The sequence below is a fragment of the Suricata suricatta genome, chromosome 10 (genome assembly GCF_006229205.1).
Source record: "Suricata suricatta isolate VVHF042 chromosome 10, meerkat_22Aug2017_6uvM2_HiC, whole genome shotgun sequence".
NCBI lineage: Eukaryota > Metazoa > Chordata > Mammalia > Carnivora > Herpestidae > Suricata > Suricata suricatta.
Window position 1 is genome coordinate 78775959 of NC_043709.1, and position 15192 is coordinate 78791150.

A 15192-nucleotide genomic window follows, 5' to 3' on the forward strand; every position below is an offset into this window, starting at 1 on the left:
TCAGCAGCCTCCTTCTCAAATTTTTCGATAGTTCTTTTGTCGATCCCACCACATTTGTAGATGAGATGTCCGGTAGTGGTAGACTTGCCAGAATCTACGTGTCCAATGACGACGATGTTGATGTGAGTCTTTTCCTTTCCCATTTTGGTTGAAGTTTAGCGGTGGTTTTCACGACACCTGTGCTCTGGCGGCAAACCCGTTGCAAAAAAAAGCTAGAAGTGTTTCTATGGCAAGTCCTACAAATGTTTTGTGAAGCTACTGCATGATATGGAAAGGAGATGTTGCAAAATCAGTATCAAAATTACCTTAAAATCACAATACTACGGGCACCGGGGTGGCTCAGTTGGTTAAGCGACTCTGCATTTTGGCTCAGGTCATGATCTCTCAGTTTGGGAGATAGAGTCCCGTGTCAGGCTCTGCACTGGCAGCGTGGGGCCTGCTTGGGATTCTCTTTCCCTCTCTGCCCCTCCCTGACTCCTCCCTCCCTCTCTCAAAATAAATAAACTTAAAAAATTAAATTACTAAAAATTGACTCACAATGAACACACACTTCTTTAGACTACTGATATTTATGAGTGCTCATAATGCTTGAGTAGTATTTTTCTAAAAAACACTAAAAGCCATTATAGCAAAATAAAGCAAAAGAGCCACAATGGAGTAGTTGCATACTTTTAAAGTCATGTGTTGACCTATTCAAGTAAGTAAAGGTCTATTCTATTCACACATTTATTTATATTTCTGCTGATTTTGTTACCTTTGCCTTAAAAATGTTAGAGGGGTAAATTCCATTGAGCAAATACCCCACCACCTTTATTTTTCCTCCCATTCCCATGCTCTGCCTACCAGACAACTCAAAACCAACCACAGCATGCTCTCTCACACACTAATTCTATTCCTTCTGCATGGACAGCATTTCCCACCCTGTCCTCATCTTTCCTCATTCTTTAAAGTCCAGTTCAATTAGAGTGTGGTCTGTCAAGTCTTCCTTGAATGACCTGTTCACTCACATGCCAGTTACAGCTTCTGCATGAACCCTCATCACAGCAGGCATCACACTGAATGGACAAGGCTAGACTTGGTTACACATATGTCCCTCTCTTCCAACAAACTGCATTCTCAGGGAGTACGTTTGTCTTTGCATCTGACACACAGTGAGGATGAACCAAATGACTGCTGAACAGACAATGAGGGGTATTTGATAAACATCGATGAATGAAAGATGAATGACGCTTGGTTTTAACTTGGCCTTCTTACATCTCAGCAAGACTTTCATTCATGTTTCCCCTACGACCTGGTATGGCCTCCAAGGTCAACCTCAAGTCTGCACTGTCTCTTCCTACCACGTTTAGGAGGTGTTTCCAGAGCCTTTTTACTGGACTGTAACTGAGACTCTCTTGCGTGAACTCCCTTGTGTAACGTCTTCTCCAAAGCCTAATACATACTATCTCCAACATCTTTCCTTCTGCCAATCTTGGGAAACTGAGTCTTAACTCCTAAAAGCTCATTATTCCACGTATACTTTGGAACCTTAATTTCCTGCTTCCCCGAGACTTGCAATGATCACCTCTATCCTTACCATTCTCAATTCCTTCCCCTTAATGAACTTCCTTCCGTTCTCCTTCCAAATCTACCCCAAGGCTTTGTGTCCACCATTCTACTCACCCCCCATTTCTCTCTGCCTCTACAAATCCATCTTTCAAAGCCAGTTCCTGTCCCTCCTCATGTTGTGCCATGTTCTTTTCTCCCTCTCTGTCTTTTCCTGTCCTTCACAATTTAGCTTCATCATATTCTGCCATGGATAGTTTATTAGTGATTTTATGATAGCTAGTCACATACTTCCTAACAATCCCTTAGTGCAAAACTGTTTTACATTTCTTTTGATTCTCCCAAGATTGTTATAAAGTTGTGAACACATGGGGCACCTGGGTGGCTCAGTCAGTTAAGCATCCAACTTTGGCTCAGGTCATGATCTCACAGTTTATGGGTTTGAGCCCTGCATCAGGCTCTACACTGACAGCTCAGAGCCTGGAGCCTACTTTGGATTCTGTGTCTCCCTCTCTCTCTGCCCCTCCCCTGCTCATGCTCTGTCTCTCTCTCTCTCTCTCTCAAAACGTAAATAATAAAACATTAAAAAAAATTTTAAATAAAATTCTGAGCATATAATTAAAAACATATTTAGTATAAACTCGTGTTGAGTCAATTTGACCTCCAGAGCACTGAGCCCAAATTACCTTACTCAAAATCCCAGAGATGCCTTCAAAATAACTCTTTCTACTTTAACTCATGATGCAACCCTTTACTGACCACATTCAGTCCACCAGAAGTTTAAGTCAAAATTGGCATCAGCTTGGGGGTTTCAATACCATAGCCACGTAGCAGTGTGCGTGGAGGCAGGCGTGGGACACTGGGGAGGGATGGGCAGGGGATCCAGCCTGACTGTAACAATGATACTTTGATTAAGGAGCTCAGATTTTCCTGGCATGATGAGAGGGAAATGTCTAAAAAGTTCTACTCCTTAAAGAATTACAGAATCCTAGAGTTAGCCAGGAACCCATACCTGGGAGTATGAATTGCCTGAATTCACATTAGAGTCATAATATACCTCACCCATCACCCCCTAAATAGAAGCTCCTCTTTTTAATATTAATTTCCTTTTTAAAAAACATTTATTCTGAGTGAGTGAGAAAGAGAAAGAGAGAGAGCAATTGCAGGGGAGGGGCAGAAAGAATCCCAAGCAGACCCTGTGCTGTAGGCTCAGAGCCCAATATGAGGCTCAAACTCACGAACCAGGAGATCATGACCTGAGCTAAAATCAAGAGTCTGACACTTAACTGACTGAGCCACCCAGGCACCCCTAATTTCCTTTTAATTATGAAATATATAATCAAGTACAAAGATATAATAAACACTAGCATCTTGCCCCATGTGCCTCCCTTTCAAAAAATGTTTTATCATACAAAATTTTGAATATATATACACGTAGAGACTAACATGATGAAACCTTATATTACCCTCCACACAATACCAACAGATATTATTTCCAAGTAGGCAGGAACATTTTGCCCATTATTTTTCTGAAAGCATCATGCTGTGTTTTCCTTTTTCTTAGTTGTGTTGGTTTGTAATTGTGTACAGTTGTCTCCCCTTTCTCCCCAACCTTCATTTTGCTTTCTTCTTTCCCGAGCTCTGTTGTCATATCTAAATCCAAAATCGACACACAAGCAGATATTTGCCACAATTATAGTTACTTACGTTGTAGCACAGAATTCATTTTGAATATAACAATCCCAAAACACAATGGTGAGTGGCTACATTAAAATGAGTCAAAGAAAATCGGCTCAATTTTATAAGCACAAGAAATGTTAAGAAAGAGTCAGACTAGTACTATAACATACACACACTATCCACCAAAGTCAATATACTTACTTTTAAAATTAATTTTAAAAACTGCCATCCAGGTTTTGATTTCATGATTACATTTTTAAAAATCCAGTATCAAAGAGAGCCTGGGTGGCTCAGTTGGTTGAGCATCAACTTCAGCTCAGGTCATGGTCGCATAGTTAGTGGGTTCGAGCCCTGCATCAGGCTCTCTGCTGTCAGTACAGAGCCCGGAGCCTGCTTCGGATCCTGGTCCCCCTCTCTCTGACCCTCCTTATCTCTCACTGAGAAATAAGCATTTTCTAAAAATTCAGTATCAAGAAAGAAAACACAAGGCACAACCCACTAAAGCTCTTTTAATGAAATGTTATCTCCAGCTACCAAAGGAAATATCTCACACGAGGGCCTCTTGCATCCTGTCCGGTATTACATCTCTATCACTGCATGTAGACATTCGTTACCCGCTCTCTATAGACACTGTGGTAGGAGGAGAGATTGAGAAAGACCTGAAAGCCATGAACATCACAGTCACATTTTACAGGGGTGCAACAGCACAAGAAGGCATCTCACATGCTACTGTCCACAGAATCAAAGCATATGGTATCAATAACATTGGAACTCATGCCACCAGGCTGCAGGACTCTGCTCCCCTTTATTCTCACCAAGTATGATGGTATTAGGGAGGGTGAGGCTTTCTCCTTGCACTATAAATAATTATCTTGGGGGAACACCACTGCCACTCGGGCCACTGGTGAACTCCTTCTGGTTGGCTGGTGCCTCTATTACTATCTATTGTAGCTCTGACTCAGTGGATCTTGAAACACTCCATCTATTTTTCCCTCTGAAATTTCTGCAGCTTTAAAAAGGAAATACGATGCCAACGCAACAGGGACAACACTTTAGGAAGCCCCTGTTCCAGACTCTCCTCTCTGCTCAAAAAGAAAACCAAAGGGAGAAATCAATCTCATAAACAGTTCGTTGCACCCAAAAAGCAATGTGACCCTTTCCCAGAAAAAGACATCAGTATATTCAATGTCGTCAGAAAGTTCATTAAAGACAGAAGCTCAGAATAGGCCTGAATATCCTCTGTACTTTCCAAGACTGCAGATGTGGTCAAAAATCAGGCCATGGCTTTTATGTTTGAGTTTTAATTTTCTCAGTGCTTGTCTTCCAGAGACAGAAAACATCTTCTTAACTAAACAGCCAATTGGAGCAAAAACAAGTGCTCTGGGGTGAGAAGAATCACAGCGGTAGGCCAGCTTCTAAGACTCACTACTCCAAACACGGAGCTACATCTCAAATACTTGCAAGAACAGCAGATGCCAAGTGCCCGATCTTCTGGTCTCATTAGAAATATCTTGAGGGAGCCTTCCTTGAAGTATCTGGGTATCTCTGTTGCCAAACTATCAAGTGCCAAGACACAATGGCTAGGCCATTATACAGCGAATGCATGCACAGCTCCTTATTTGTGCATCCACAGACAGCACAGGGTGAGTGAGACACGTTTCTTTAGTGTCTCCTGACAGTCTTTTAGACACCTTACCTGAGTACGGAGGACGGGCACTGGCCCTTGCTCACTGTATTTTCCTGTACACCACTATGTTCTCAGAGTTCTACAGTAGGGAGAGGGGTCTATGTTGAGACTACATTATCCCGGTCCCAAGAATACGCAAAAGCCTTCTGAGTTAAAGAAGGATGAAGAACAGAAGATGAAGCCCTAGCAGGTAAGGCCCAGCTCCTATTCTAGTAGCTCACAATATTCATATACTCCCATTATTCATTCATTTAATCAATATTTGCTGAAAGCTAACTATGTGACAGCGTGCAGATACAGCAAGAGAATCTTCTACTTTGAGAAGGCTAACACAAGATCAAGGAAAAATACTGTCCCTATTTTTCTTGCCATTTACTCTTTCTTAACTCACTTTCATTAAAGAACAGATAAATCGCTTCCCATGCAATCCTAACAAACATCGGTAGCCAGGGATTTCATCCAAAGTGCAGCTTGAGTTTATCACACTGCACTGGCTTCTTTCAAGAATCCTGCTGACTCGGTCCACGTGTCCTCCTGCGCCTGTGGACACTGTTCATGCAGTCTACCAGGAGCCCGGTACCAGAGGGGGAAGGAAGGCAGCTTGAACTTAAGCTAGGATGTCTCCGTGAGATACTGCATAACTCAGAGAATTGTGACCACCTACGGAACACAATCTGAAGATGTACCTTGTTTGCTAAGGCTTGAAGAAACATTCCCTGGAGGCACACATGAAAAGAGAAGCTGGGCGGAGAGCAGTGGGGGTTCCAAGGATGGCAGCACTGCAGGGGGTCAGGGGGCTGAGCGTCAGGACCTGGGGAGAACAGCCAGCAGCCCTGGGCAGAGCATGCCCCACATCTGACCTCTTTAAATAAAGAGTGCTTTAATTTACTTATATATTTTTAAAGTTTATTTATTTTGAGACAGACAGAACAGTGCGAGTGGGGGAAGGGCAGAGACAGAGAGAGAGAGAGGGAGAGGGATGGTCCCAAGCAAGCTCCGCACCACCGCCAGCACAAAGCCCAATGTGGGGCTTGAAACTCAGGAACCTATGAGATCATGACCTGAGCCAAAATCAAGAGTTCAAGCCTTAAAAGGACTGAGCCACCCAGGTACTCCCATGAGTGTTTTTATTTTTAAGAAACCGGTTATAAAAATGTTTTTAAAGATACACTCAGAATCAATATTACCTATTTTTTAAATGTAGGACTAAGACAGAAACGTGTTGTGATTTCTCAGGCCAGAAGCCAGTGCAACACTTTCCACCTTATCTTGTGCGCCACGAAGCTGGACTTGGAGCGAGACCAGCCTCACTTCCACTGCCTTGTCGAAAACTGTATGCTTGTAATTTCTGATTCTGAGAATGCATCATATTAAAACTGCCAAATAACCGGATACTTTCGGGATTGCGTGACCTGATCAAGGTCACAATCCTCAACTTTGTCTACTGGAGAAAGCACAGTAAGAATCTTCTCGGCAACTCACTGAGTTAGACCTAAAGTAAACAAAACTAATTGCTTGGCTCAAACAGTTTGACATATTTTTTCTTCCAATTTATTTTTTTTGACATATTTTTTCTATTTGCCCTCTTAAACTTGGAGCTTGATAAAGCATGTAATTCTCCATCGATATTTGTATTAACATGATAATATTTCACAATCAAAACAGAGAATTCCACCTCAGTAACTGAACAAACAAGGCACATTCAATAGGTCTGTTTTTTACCACAGAAGAGGAACTTCTGAGTCTTAAAAGAAACTTGTCCATGTTTAGCAGGCTACAGCTACCTCATTGAAACAAATTCATTCTTTTTCTTTTTTAATGTTTATTTATTTTTGAGAGACAGAATGCGAGTTGGGGAGAAGCAGAAAGAGAGAGTGATACAGATCTGGAGCACGCTCCAGGCTCTGAGCTAGCTGTCAGCATAGAGCCCGACGCAGGGCTCGAACCCATGAACCGTGAGATCATAACCTGAGCCGAAGCCAGATGCTTAACCAACTGCGCCACCCAGGAGCCCCGGAAATAAATTCATTCTTACGGATTTAATATCTCCTCATCAGTAACAAACTACTAGTGTTCCTATTTTCTTTTCTCTTACCCAACTTCTGATCATATGAAACAATTAAACAGTCCGCAGAAATTAGCCGAGAAGGAATAACCAGTATCCTATAGGAAATCAGGGGACCGCCTGGCCCAGGCAAAGTAATAATTAGAACTGCCAGTCCCCAGTTGCCCTAATGAGAAGATTAGTATTAATCTTAAGTACATGGACTCCCAAGTTGGCTATCATTAAACCTAAATGAAATCTTAATTATGTGACCAGTAATAAGTTCTTCTAAAATACTGTGGAAGCTTCTCCACAGTCTGAGAGATGTCTGTACTCCTGTCAAAAAAGTGAATTACAGTGGGGTGTCTAAGTGGCTCAGTCGGTTAAGTGTCTGACTTTGGTTCAGATCATGATCTCATGGTTCATGAGTTCAAGTCCCACACCAGGGTCTGTGCTGACAGCTCAGAGCCTGGAGCCGGCTTCAGATTCTGCCTCCCTCTCGCTGTCCATCCCTCTCTCACACTGTCTTTCTCTCTCTCTCTCTCCCCCAAAGGAAAAAAAAAGTGAATTACATATGAGTAATGTGTAACCTAATTCCACTAGTAATTGGAGCCAACCTTCTCTTGCCCTCTTTGCAAAGGGACCCCATTGTCTTCCCTCTACTCCCTACAATCTATTCGGTGGTATTACCTTTTTTGACTAATCATCCGCCAGGTTCACAAACAAGCACTCATCATACATTAGTTCATGGGACTCACAATCCTATTTGCCAAAAACTATCATACTCATTTTACAAATGAGGAAATTGAAACAAACAGCTTAAAAACTTTTCCCCAAATCATACAAGCTTCTAAGGATCAAAGCCAAAATCAAAATTCAGGTCTGTGGTCTCCAGCATCTGCATCTGTAAATACCAAGACATAATCCAACCCTCAATGTTATCACGCCATTAATGTTTTTATTTTTGGTTGTAGCGCAACACACATAAAATTTATCATTTTTACCATTTTTAAAAGTGTATTCCCTTCACTGAAGGTGGTATTACCTACAAAATGAACACCTTTTCTGTCTTCTCCTTTAAGTATTTTTAGCGTCATTCTTTAGATTATATTTGTTCAACACCTATTAACACCATGGTATTTACCCCTGTGTTCAGGGAAAAAGCACATCAGCCACACCACCCACTTTTGAGACGGATGCTTAGAAAGAGGTGGAGAAGGACAGATACCATATGTTGTCACTCATAGGTCTAACAGGAGAAACCTAATAGGAGACCATGGGAAAGGGCGGGGAAAGAGTTGGGGAGAGGGAGTGAGGCAAATCATGAGAGACTTTTGAATGCTGAGAACCAACTGAGGGCTGAAGAGGGAGGGGGGCAAGGGGAAGGGGGGTGATGGTCATGGAGAGGGGCACTTGTGGGGAAGAGCATTGGGTGTTATATGGAAACCAACTTGGTAATAAACCATTAATAAAAAATAATAAAAAATTAAAAAATAAAATTATGGTAAAAAAGTAAAAAGAAAGAGGCCTCATTGTTCAAATGAATGAGAACACCTAAAGCCCCACAGAACTGAGCGCTGGAACTGACATGATCACCACTCACCACTAGAGGGCACTTCACACCAAACACTGCGACGACCTCTGCTGCTTTTGGAGGCGTCTATGCACCTACTTCTTATTTAGAACTGCTACTGGGTCCTTTACAGTGAACTTCCCAACATTACTGAGAAAGCATCTATTATGTGCAAGGTTCTTTCCCTTAGAGGACTATCTGTTTTAAGCCATAGCACATCATCCAAGCAAAATGTGAAAGCTAGCCCACGTTTATGGGCAAAATCAGGAGGTGACCTGCTGGAACCCGTGAAATGTATACTAACAGCACTCTCTAAAAAATTATCCTTAAAGAGAATTGAGATCCACTAGGGGATAAAAATCACAGCAAACCTCCTGCCTTATACTTTTTTTTTCTTGTTCTAATCGCTATTCTTTGTTCTAAATTGTGAAATAAACAACAAAAGATTCACAGAATGGGATTTGTAATGGCCAGACACCCACCATTTGATTCTGAAGCCATTCGACAAGCGTTTCTGCTGTTGAATCCGGGATCTGGCATCTCAAGCCTTCCTTCTCATCTGCGTCCATCATCTCTAACAACCCACGCAGGTCCTCTACAAGGTGCAGAGCTCGCAGGCTTCCCATGAACGGGGAGGTGGGGGACTGGCAATCAAAAATTCCATTGGAATATTCCAAGGCCTTAGAACCTAGGTTAAAAAAGAATCACAGAGAGCAACAGGATTTATATTAGATAATATACCAAAGCTAAGGGTGGCAAGCTAGTCCAGTCACAGTAAGGAGTAATCAAAACAAGCAACAAGAAAAAGAAAATAATTCAGTCATGCAACTCTTTCCAAGTCATAGACACTTAGTACAAAAATAAAAACCACATAATTGGTGGTAAATATCAACCATCAAATACCTGATAGGGAGGCCAATCATGTAGTGTGGTAAGAACGTGATGGGCTTTGGTGAAGGATGTGCTGACCTTGTGGAAATAAGGTACCTTCCGCTAAGAAGGTAGTAGATCAGTTTGGATACAGCTGAAATTATAAATTTTAAGTACCATAAAGTCTTGAAATTCCCTGCAAAGAAGTTGCACATTGAGGTGGAAACTGCATAATGTCAACAGTAACAGGGCCAACTCCCAGGTAATTTACCAGAATTTAAACTCTGGAGAAGTTCAATGCATTACATATATATGTACATATATACATATATGTATATATATGTATATATGTATATATGCATAAGCACATATATAAACATTTTTTCCCATGATTTTGTTTGCAGCCTACTATCAAATGTTCTTGCTAATGTCAGCTTTAAAAAAGTTTTACCGCCATTTTTGTTTCCTGTTACTTATAAGAAAAAGCATTCTACTACTTAAAAACCACATAACTAACCCACAGCCCATTCTGAAAGCATGCATATATATATTCGTCTTCATTCTTTGACTTTTATTTCCTGGTCTATCAAATATACATATTATCAACCAATGTACTAGCTTTATGTTTAAGTATCAATAATTATTATATTTAGACTACCACCATATTAACCTGAATGTCCACTAACTGGAAGAAAACTGTGAACCAATGTGTAAATTCTCTCTCCAGTTGGCTATACAGCTTGATCAGTTCCAATGGTATGGAGAGGAATTCTCTTTCAGTTAGTCCATTCTACCAACATTGCTTAATACCGGACCAAATGATTTGGACCAAAATCTCCTGACCCACAATAATGGTAATGATTGATATGCTAGGCCCAATGCTAAATGCTTCACATCACCCTCTGAATCAATCCCCTCAGGAACCATGTAAGGCTGAGAGGAGAATCCAGAAAAATGTAAATTGAGGAGAGTCTGTCTGGGAAGGGTGGAACAGAAGAGTATTAAAAACAAAATAGGCTATAATGTCCTGTTCCAGCAGTTTTAAGCATTAGGATCACCTGAAATATTATTAAAAACAGATGTGCCCACACTACCCTCCCATTCTGTTAAGTCCCCATCACAAAACAGGTGGGGATGGGAGAGAGATGCACATTTAGAAATACTCCTCAAATATTTGTAGTCATATCTCCCCCCTCCCTCCTACCTGAGGAGGAGAACTACTGATGTTAATTTGAGAACATACAGCCAGGTCCTACCCACAAAGCTACTTGACGGACTCAGTGTTAGGTAGGACCTGGGAAATGTCATTTTCTTAAGAACTCCAATGTTAGTCCTCAAGCCCTGCCAGGGCTAAGGTACAAATACATTCATCTAATGAAGTAGATGAAATATAAAGCCTCAACTACTGTCCCAGAAATACCACTTCTCTTGACTCAAGTTCTACTAAGAGTATAAGATTATAACCACTGGGAACAGCCTAAAATTGGTTCTGATTATATTTTTTGACACTGTGACAGAGAAGGACATCTAACAGTCCTTCAACTGTTTCACAGTATATATCATGCCCTGAGCAAGAATATACTTTTCTAGGTTAAACTTAACCAGTTCCTTCCTTACCAGATGTGATTGTTAAATTCTTTACCTTCACGGTCACCTCTTCTCTCTAGGTAAGTTTTACCATTAACCTTTTTGAAACTGATATTCCAAGAACTGAATACAGTACTCAAGATGTGGTCTAATCTACAAAGGAGGTCGCTATGAAATCTGGTCTCCGGGATATACAAACGAGGCCAAACAGTGACATGCCACTTCCCTCAAGAGAAGACCCTCTGACAGGAAAACACCTTTGGTTTCTCTGAACCACTAAAACAGAGCGGGATCAAATTTATGACCAGAAAAGTAAGCAATGGGGGCCAAGACAGCTCAAGTTGGGGAGCAGAAGCCAAACGCCATCTTAACCCTGACCATCAGGTGAATGACCTGCCCACTTCCCCATTCAACCCTCTCTTCATTATACTAGATTCCCAAATGTATAAAAGTAGTTCTCCTGTGACAAGATACAATGTGCGACATAAGACCTTAGCTAGCCACTACCCCTGGGAGACCACAAGAGCCTGAAAGGGTTCATCTGCAAGTCAGTCCCCTTGGTCATGATGAGAAAACAAGGAGGTGACAGTCTACACTATTTTTGCTCCATCTCCATATTAGAGAACTGCTGAATGTTCTTAACAAGGGAGTAATGCAACCAGATTTGTCTTTCAGAAGGGAAATTCTGGTGGTCCAGAGAATGACAGACTAGAGCAGAAAAGCAAGAGCCCCAAGAACATCAAGTGCAAGGGTTACTTGGACAAAGTAAACAGAGGAAGCACAGACAGGGCAGGTTTTAGAGAGGACGAAAGGGAATGGCAGAAAGGAGGCAGAATGGATAGAACTTGACTAAATAGGGACAATGAGGGACAAACGCCTAGAATGACTTAAATTTCTACTTAGGAAGCAGTGTGGATGGAAGATTATGAAATTAGACAAGATAAAGGCTACTAGAGGGGTTTCTGAGGAAAGACAATGAGCTCAAAGCTGTACATGATGACACAGGTGTGCATATAGGCTATTTCAAAGGAGAACCTGATTGGCAGAGACAGAGATCTAGAGCTTAGCAGAGAACTGAGAAAGTAAATAGAAAGTGAGAGTCCTTGGTGGGTAAGTAATCAGGGAACAGATCAGAACTTCCGCGGATACAGGGTAGAGCAGTATCCCCCCAAAGGGTGGTCCACAGACTACCGGCACCGAAATCTCATGAGATGCTGTTTCTTTATCCTCGAGTCAGAAACCTAGAATGGAAATGGAATTTGACATTTTAAAATAAAATTTGAGAATAATACTGGTATAAAATGGAGAAGAGGGACCAAGATGCAACTACGGGAAATCCAAAGGCAGCCAATACATGAAAATAAAAGATCAGAAAGGTAATAAAAGCGTTGTAATGAAAAAGCCAGGAGCGCAGAGTCAATGTGGTGATGCCACCTTTCAGGACACAGATTACCTGCTATAATCCCGTCCATCTGCTCCAGCGCCGCAGCCAGCATGTCACTTGCGTCACTCATCATGTTGTTATCGACCAAGAGCTGAAAAAGCAATGATGTCGCCATTACATCCTTTAGATGACACGTGCTTCCTGGCGGGTTTGGTAACTCAACTTCAAATGGCAACCCCACCTAGACGTCATGTATAGAGGCATCTATGGAGACAGAGTTTCTAAAGTGGCACAGCTTAACTACCTGGCTCACCTAACACGCTGTGGCCCACTGTCTACCGTACTGCAAGAGTGCATGCTTGATCAGTTAATACAATAAGTTTCGGTTCTTGCACTCAAGGTGTTTAATATCCAGTAGAAAGGTTTCCATGCTGTACTCTACTGTACAGAGCTCAAATCTCTGTGAAGAGCATCAAAGATACTGATGGAAAACTTCCTGGGGGGCCATTAGCAATGCACCGGAGACAGATTTTTTTTCACTACACCAGCACCACCCAATTTCTGCTTTTAGAAGGTTGGCTTTTTTCCCCCGTATAAGGATTTACCATAAGACTTCCTATGAAAAGAGTTTACTAGCATATACACTAAACACACTTAGACACACCTACCAGGATTCTGTAACATAACAACAGCTACCATGTACTGAGTGCCTACAGTGCTCCCTATACATTTACATAAATTATTCATAATCCTTTATCATGACAACAACCCTTTAAAATGGATAAATCTGTCTCCATTAGGTAGATGATATCAAAAATGTTTGTTGATTTTTGCAATGGAAACACAGCCAATAGATAGTAAAGACCAGGTTTTAATCTAGGTCTGACTTGTATAATACATACCAAATTTCTTTTTTTTTTTTTAATTTTTTTAATGTTTCCTTATTATTGAGACAGAGAAAAACAGATCATGAGTGGGGGAGGGGCAGAGAGAGAGGGAAACACAGAATCCGAAGCAGGCTCCAGACTCCAGGCTCTGAGCTGTCAGCACAGAGCCTGAAGTGGGGCTCAAACCCACAAACTGTGTGATCATGATCTGAGCCAAAGTTGGATGCTTAACCGACTGAGCCACCCAGGTGCTCCAATACATACTAAATTTCTGTTTATCTGATCCTACTTGAAAAATAAGTTTCTGCTGAAATTATGCCATAATCTACTCATTCTTTTCCCTGTGAAAAAATATAATTGAAATTATCTCGGCAAATAAATTGGTTATTAACAAGAAAAACTCAAGACTATGTGATTTCCAATATTAATTAATACACTTCAGATACTAGACTAAGCATCCATGTAAACTCTCCCAAAAGGCCTAAGTAAGGCCCTGGCTACTTTGTAGATACTGTGGTGTTGCAAATATATTGGAAGTAAAGGGTATACTGTTTAAAAGAAAACTTTGCCCACTATTTCCAAGATCTCACCACTTCACCTTCCCAAACATATTTACGTTTTCTCAGATCAGCTCTCCACTACGCATCATTTTGATAAGATGCCATATAATCATTGTGAAACACTACTTTGATTTCCTGGTTTCTAGAGATTTCATCTAAGAATTTCACAGGACTTGACTGACCTTCAGTAGTTGTAAAATATCACTATCATTTTGTGTGGGAAAACCACAGCACAAAAATATTCAAGACATGTGTTTACAGTCACCCAGAAGTCAGGGGGTTAACGAGCTAGGTTATGAACTTAGGTAGTTCTCAAATTCTCCCCCACACAGTCCAGAGAAGTGAGAAGCAAATTTAATAATCACACTCCAGGATGAAAACTCAAACCTCAGGAACAACTTAGAACATAAAAGTTTAAGCCCAAGACCATGCAGTCCCTGAATGACACATAATTAAGTGGCTTGCATTTCCTTTCATTTTAAAACAGCACTTCAAAGGCTCAAGATACCATGATACATATAAAAATAACACAAAGACACGTCAGGCTCAGCTCTAAAGACGGCTAATCAAACAAAGTAATGCGCATATTAGAAAAACTCTCACCACCTCACTAAATTAGAAAAATATTCACCTTTGTAGCAACTGCATTTGTACAGAGCATGAACGCTTTTTCTAAGTATGACAGGTAGTTATGAATTGCTTCTCTGTTCTGTTCGATGAGCCTTTCAAATGCAATGGCATGGAGGAATGAGAACCTAGACTGTAGTTTTCAAAGTGGTGAAGAACTAGTTGTTTTTTTAAATTTCCAATCTTTTGTTTAATAAATGACAATATAAAGTTGCAATAAATATTTATAAATGCCTAATCTCACCCTTTATACTTAACACCTTAGCATCCTGCATGTAATAAGAAGGGTAAGACAGTAAAACAGCTAATAAAAATATGTAACATTGCAAAGGTAGTAGGTGCTAAAGGGGAAAAATGGAAAGGTCTGTAAATTAAATAGGGTAGACTGAAAGAATGATGGATGGAAAGGCCAACCATGTCTTTAACAAATTAAAAGTAGTCATAGTAGTCATATATATACATATAGTCAAAAGTAATTCGTGGGTTTCAAGCCCCAGATCAGGCTCTGTGCTGACAGCTCAGAGCCTGGAGCCTGCTTCGGATTCTGTGTCTCCCTCTCTCTCTGCCCCTCCCCTGTTTGCACTCTGTCTCTGTTTCTCAAAAATATATAAATATTTTTAAAAATTAAAAAGAAAAGTAGTCATATATAGACGGTCTAGTTCAATGGTATTTAAAGTATAGAATTCCTACACGTCGATTAAAAAAAGGAAGTGGGGGGGGGGGACCTGGGTGGCTCAGTCGGTTAAGC

General features: G+C 41.0%; 1 protein-coding gene across 12 annotated transcripts in view; it reads right to left on the minus strand.

Moving 5' to 3' along the window:
- The window catches only part of PPFIBP1 (PPFIA binding protein 1), a 172197-nt gene that overhangs the window by 48950 nt on the left and 108055 nt on the right, over positions 1 to 15192 (minus strand). For all 12 annotated transcript variants that reach the window (XM_029953376.1, XM_029953385.1, XM_029953384.1 and 9 more), the window contains 2 exons: positions 12440 to 12521; positions 9012 to 9217 (listed from right to left, as the gene is read on the minus strand). In XM_029953376.1, coding sequence (XP_029809236.1) covers positions 9012 to 9217; positions 12440 to 12503 — 270 coding nt within the window. In that variant the 5' untranslated portion in view covers positions 12504 to 12521. The remainder of the gene's footprint in view (positions 1 to 9011; positions 9218 to 12439; positions 12522 to 15192) is intronic.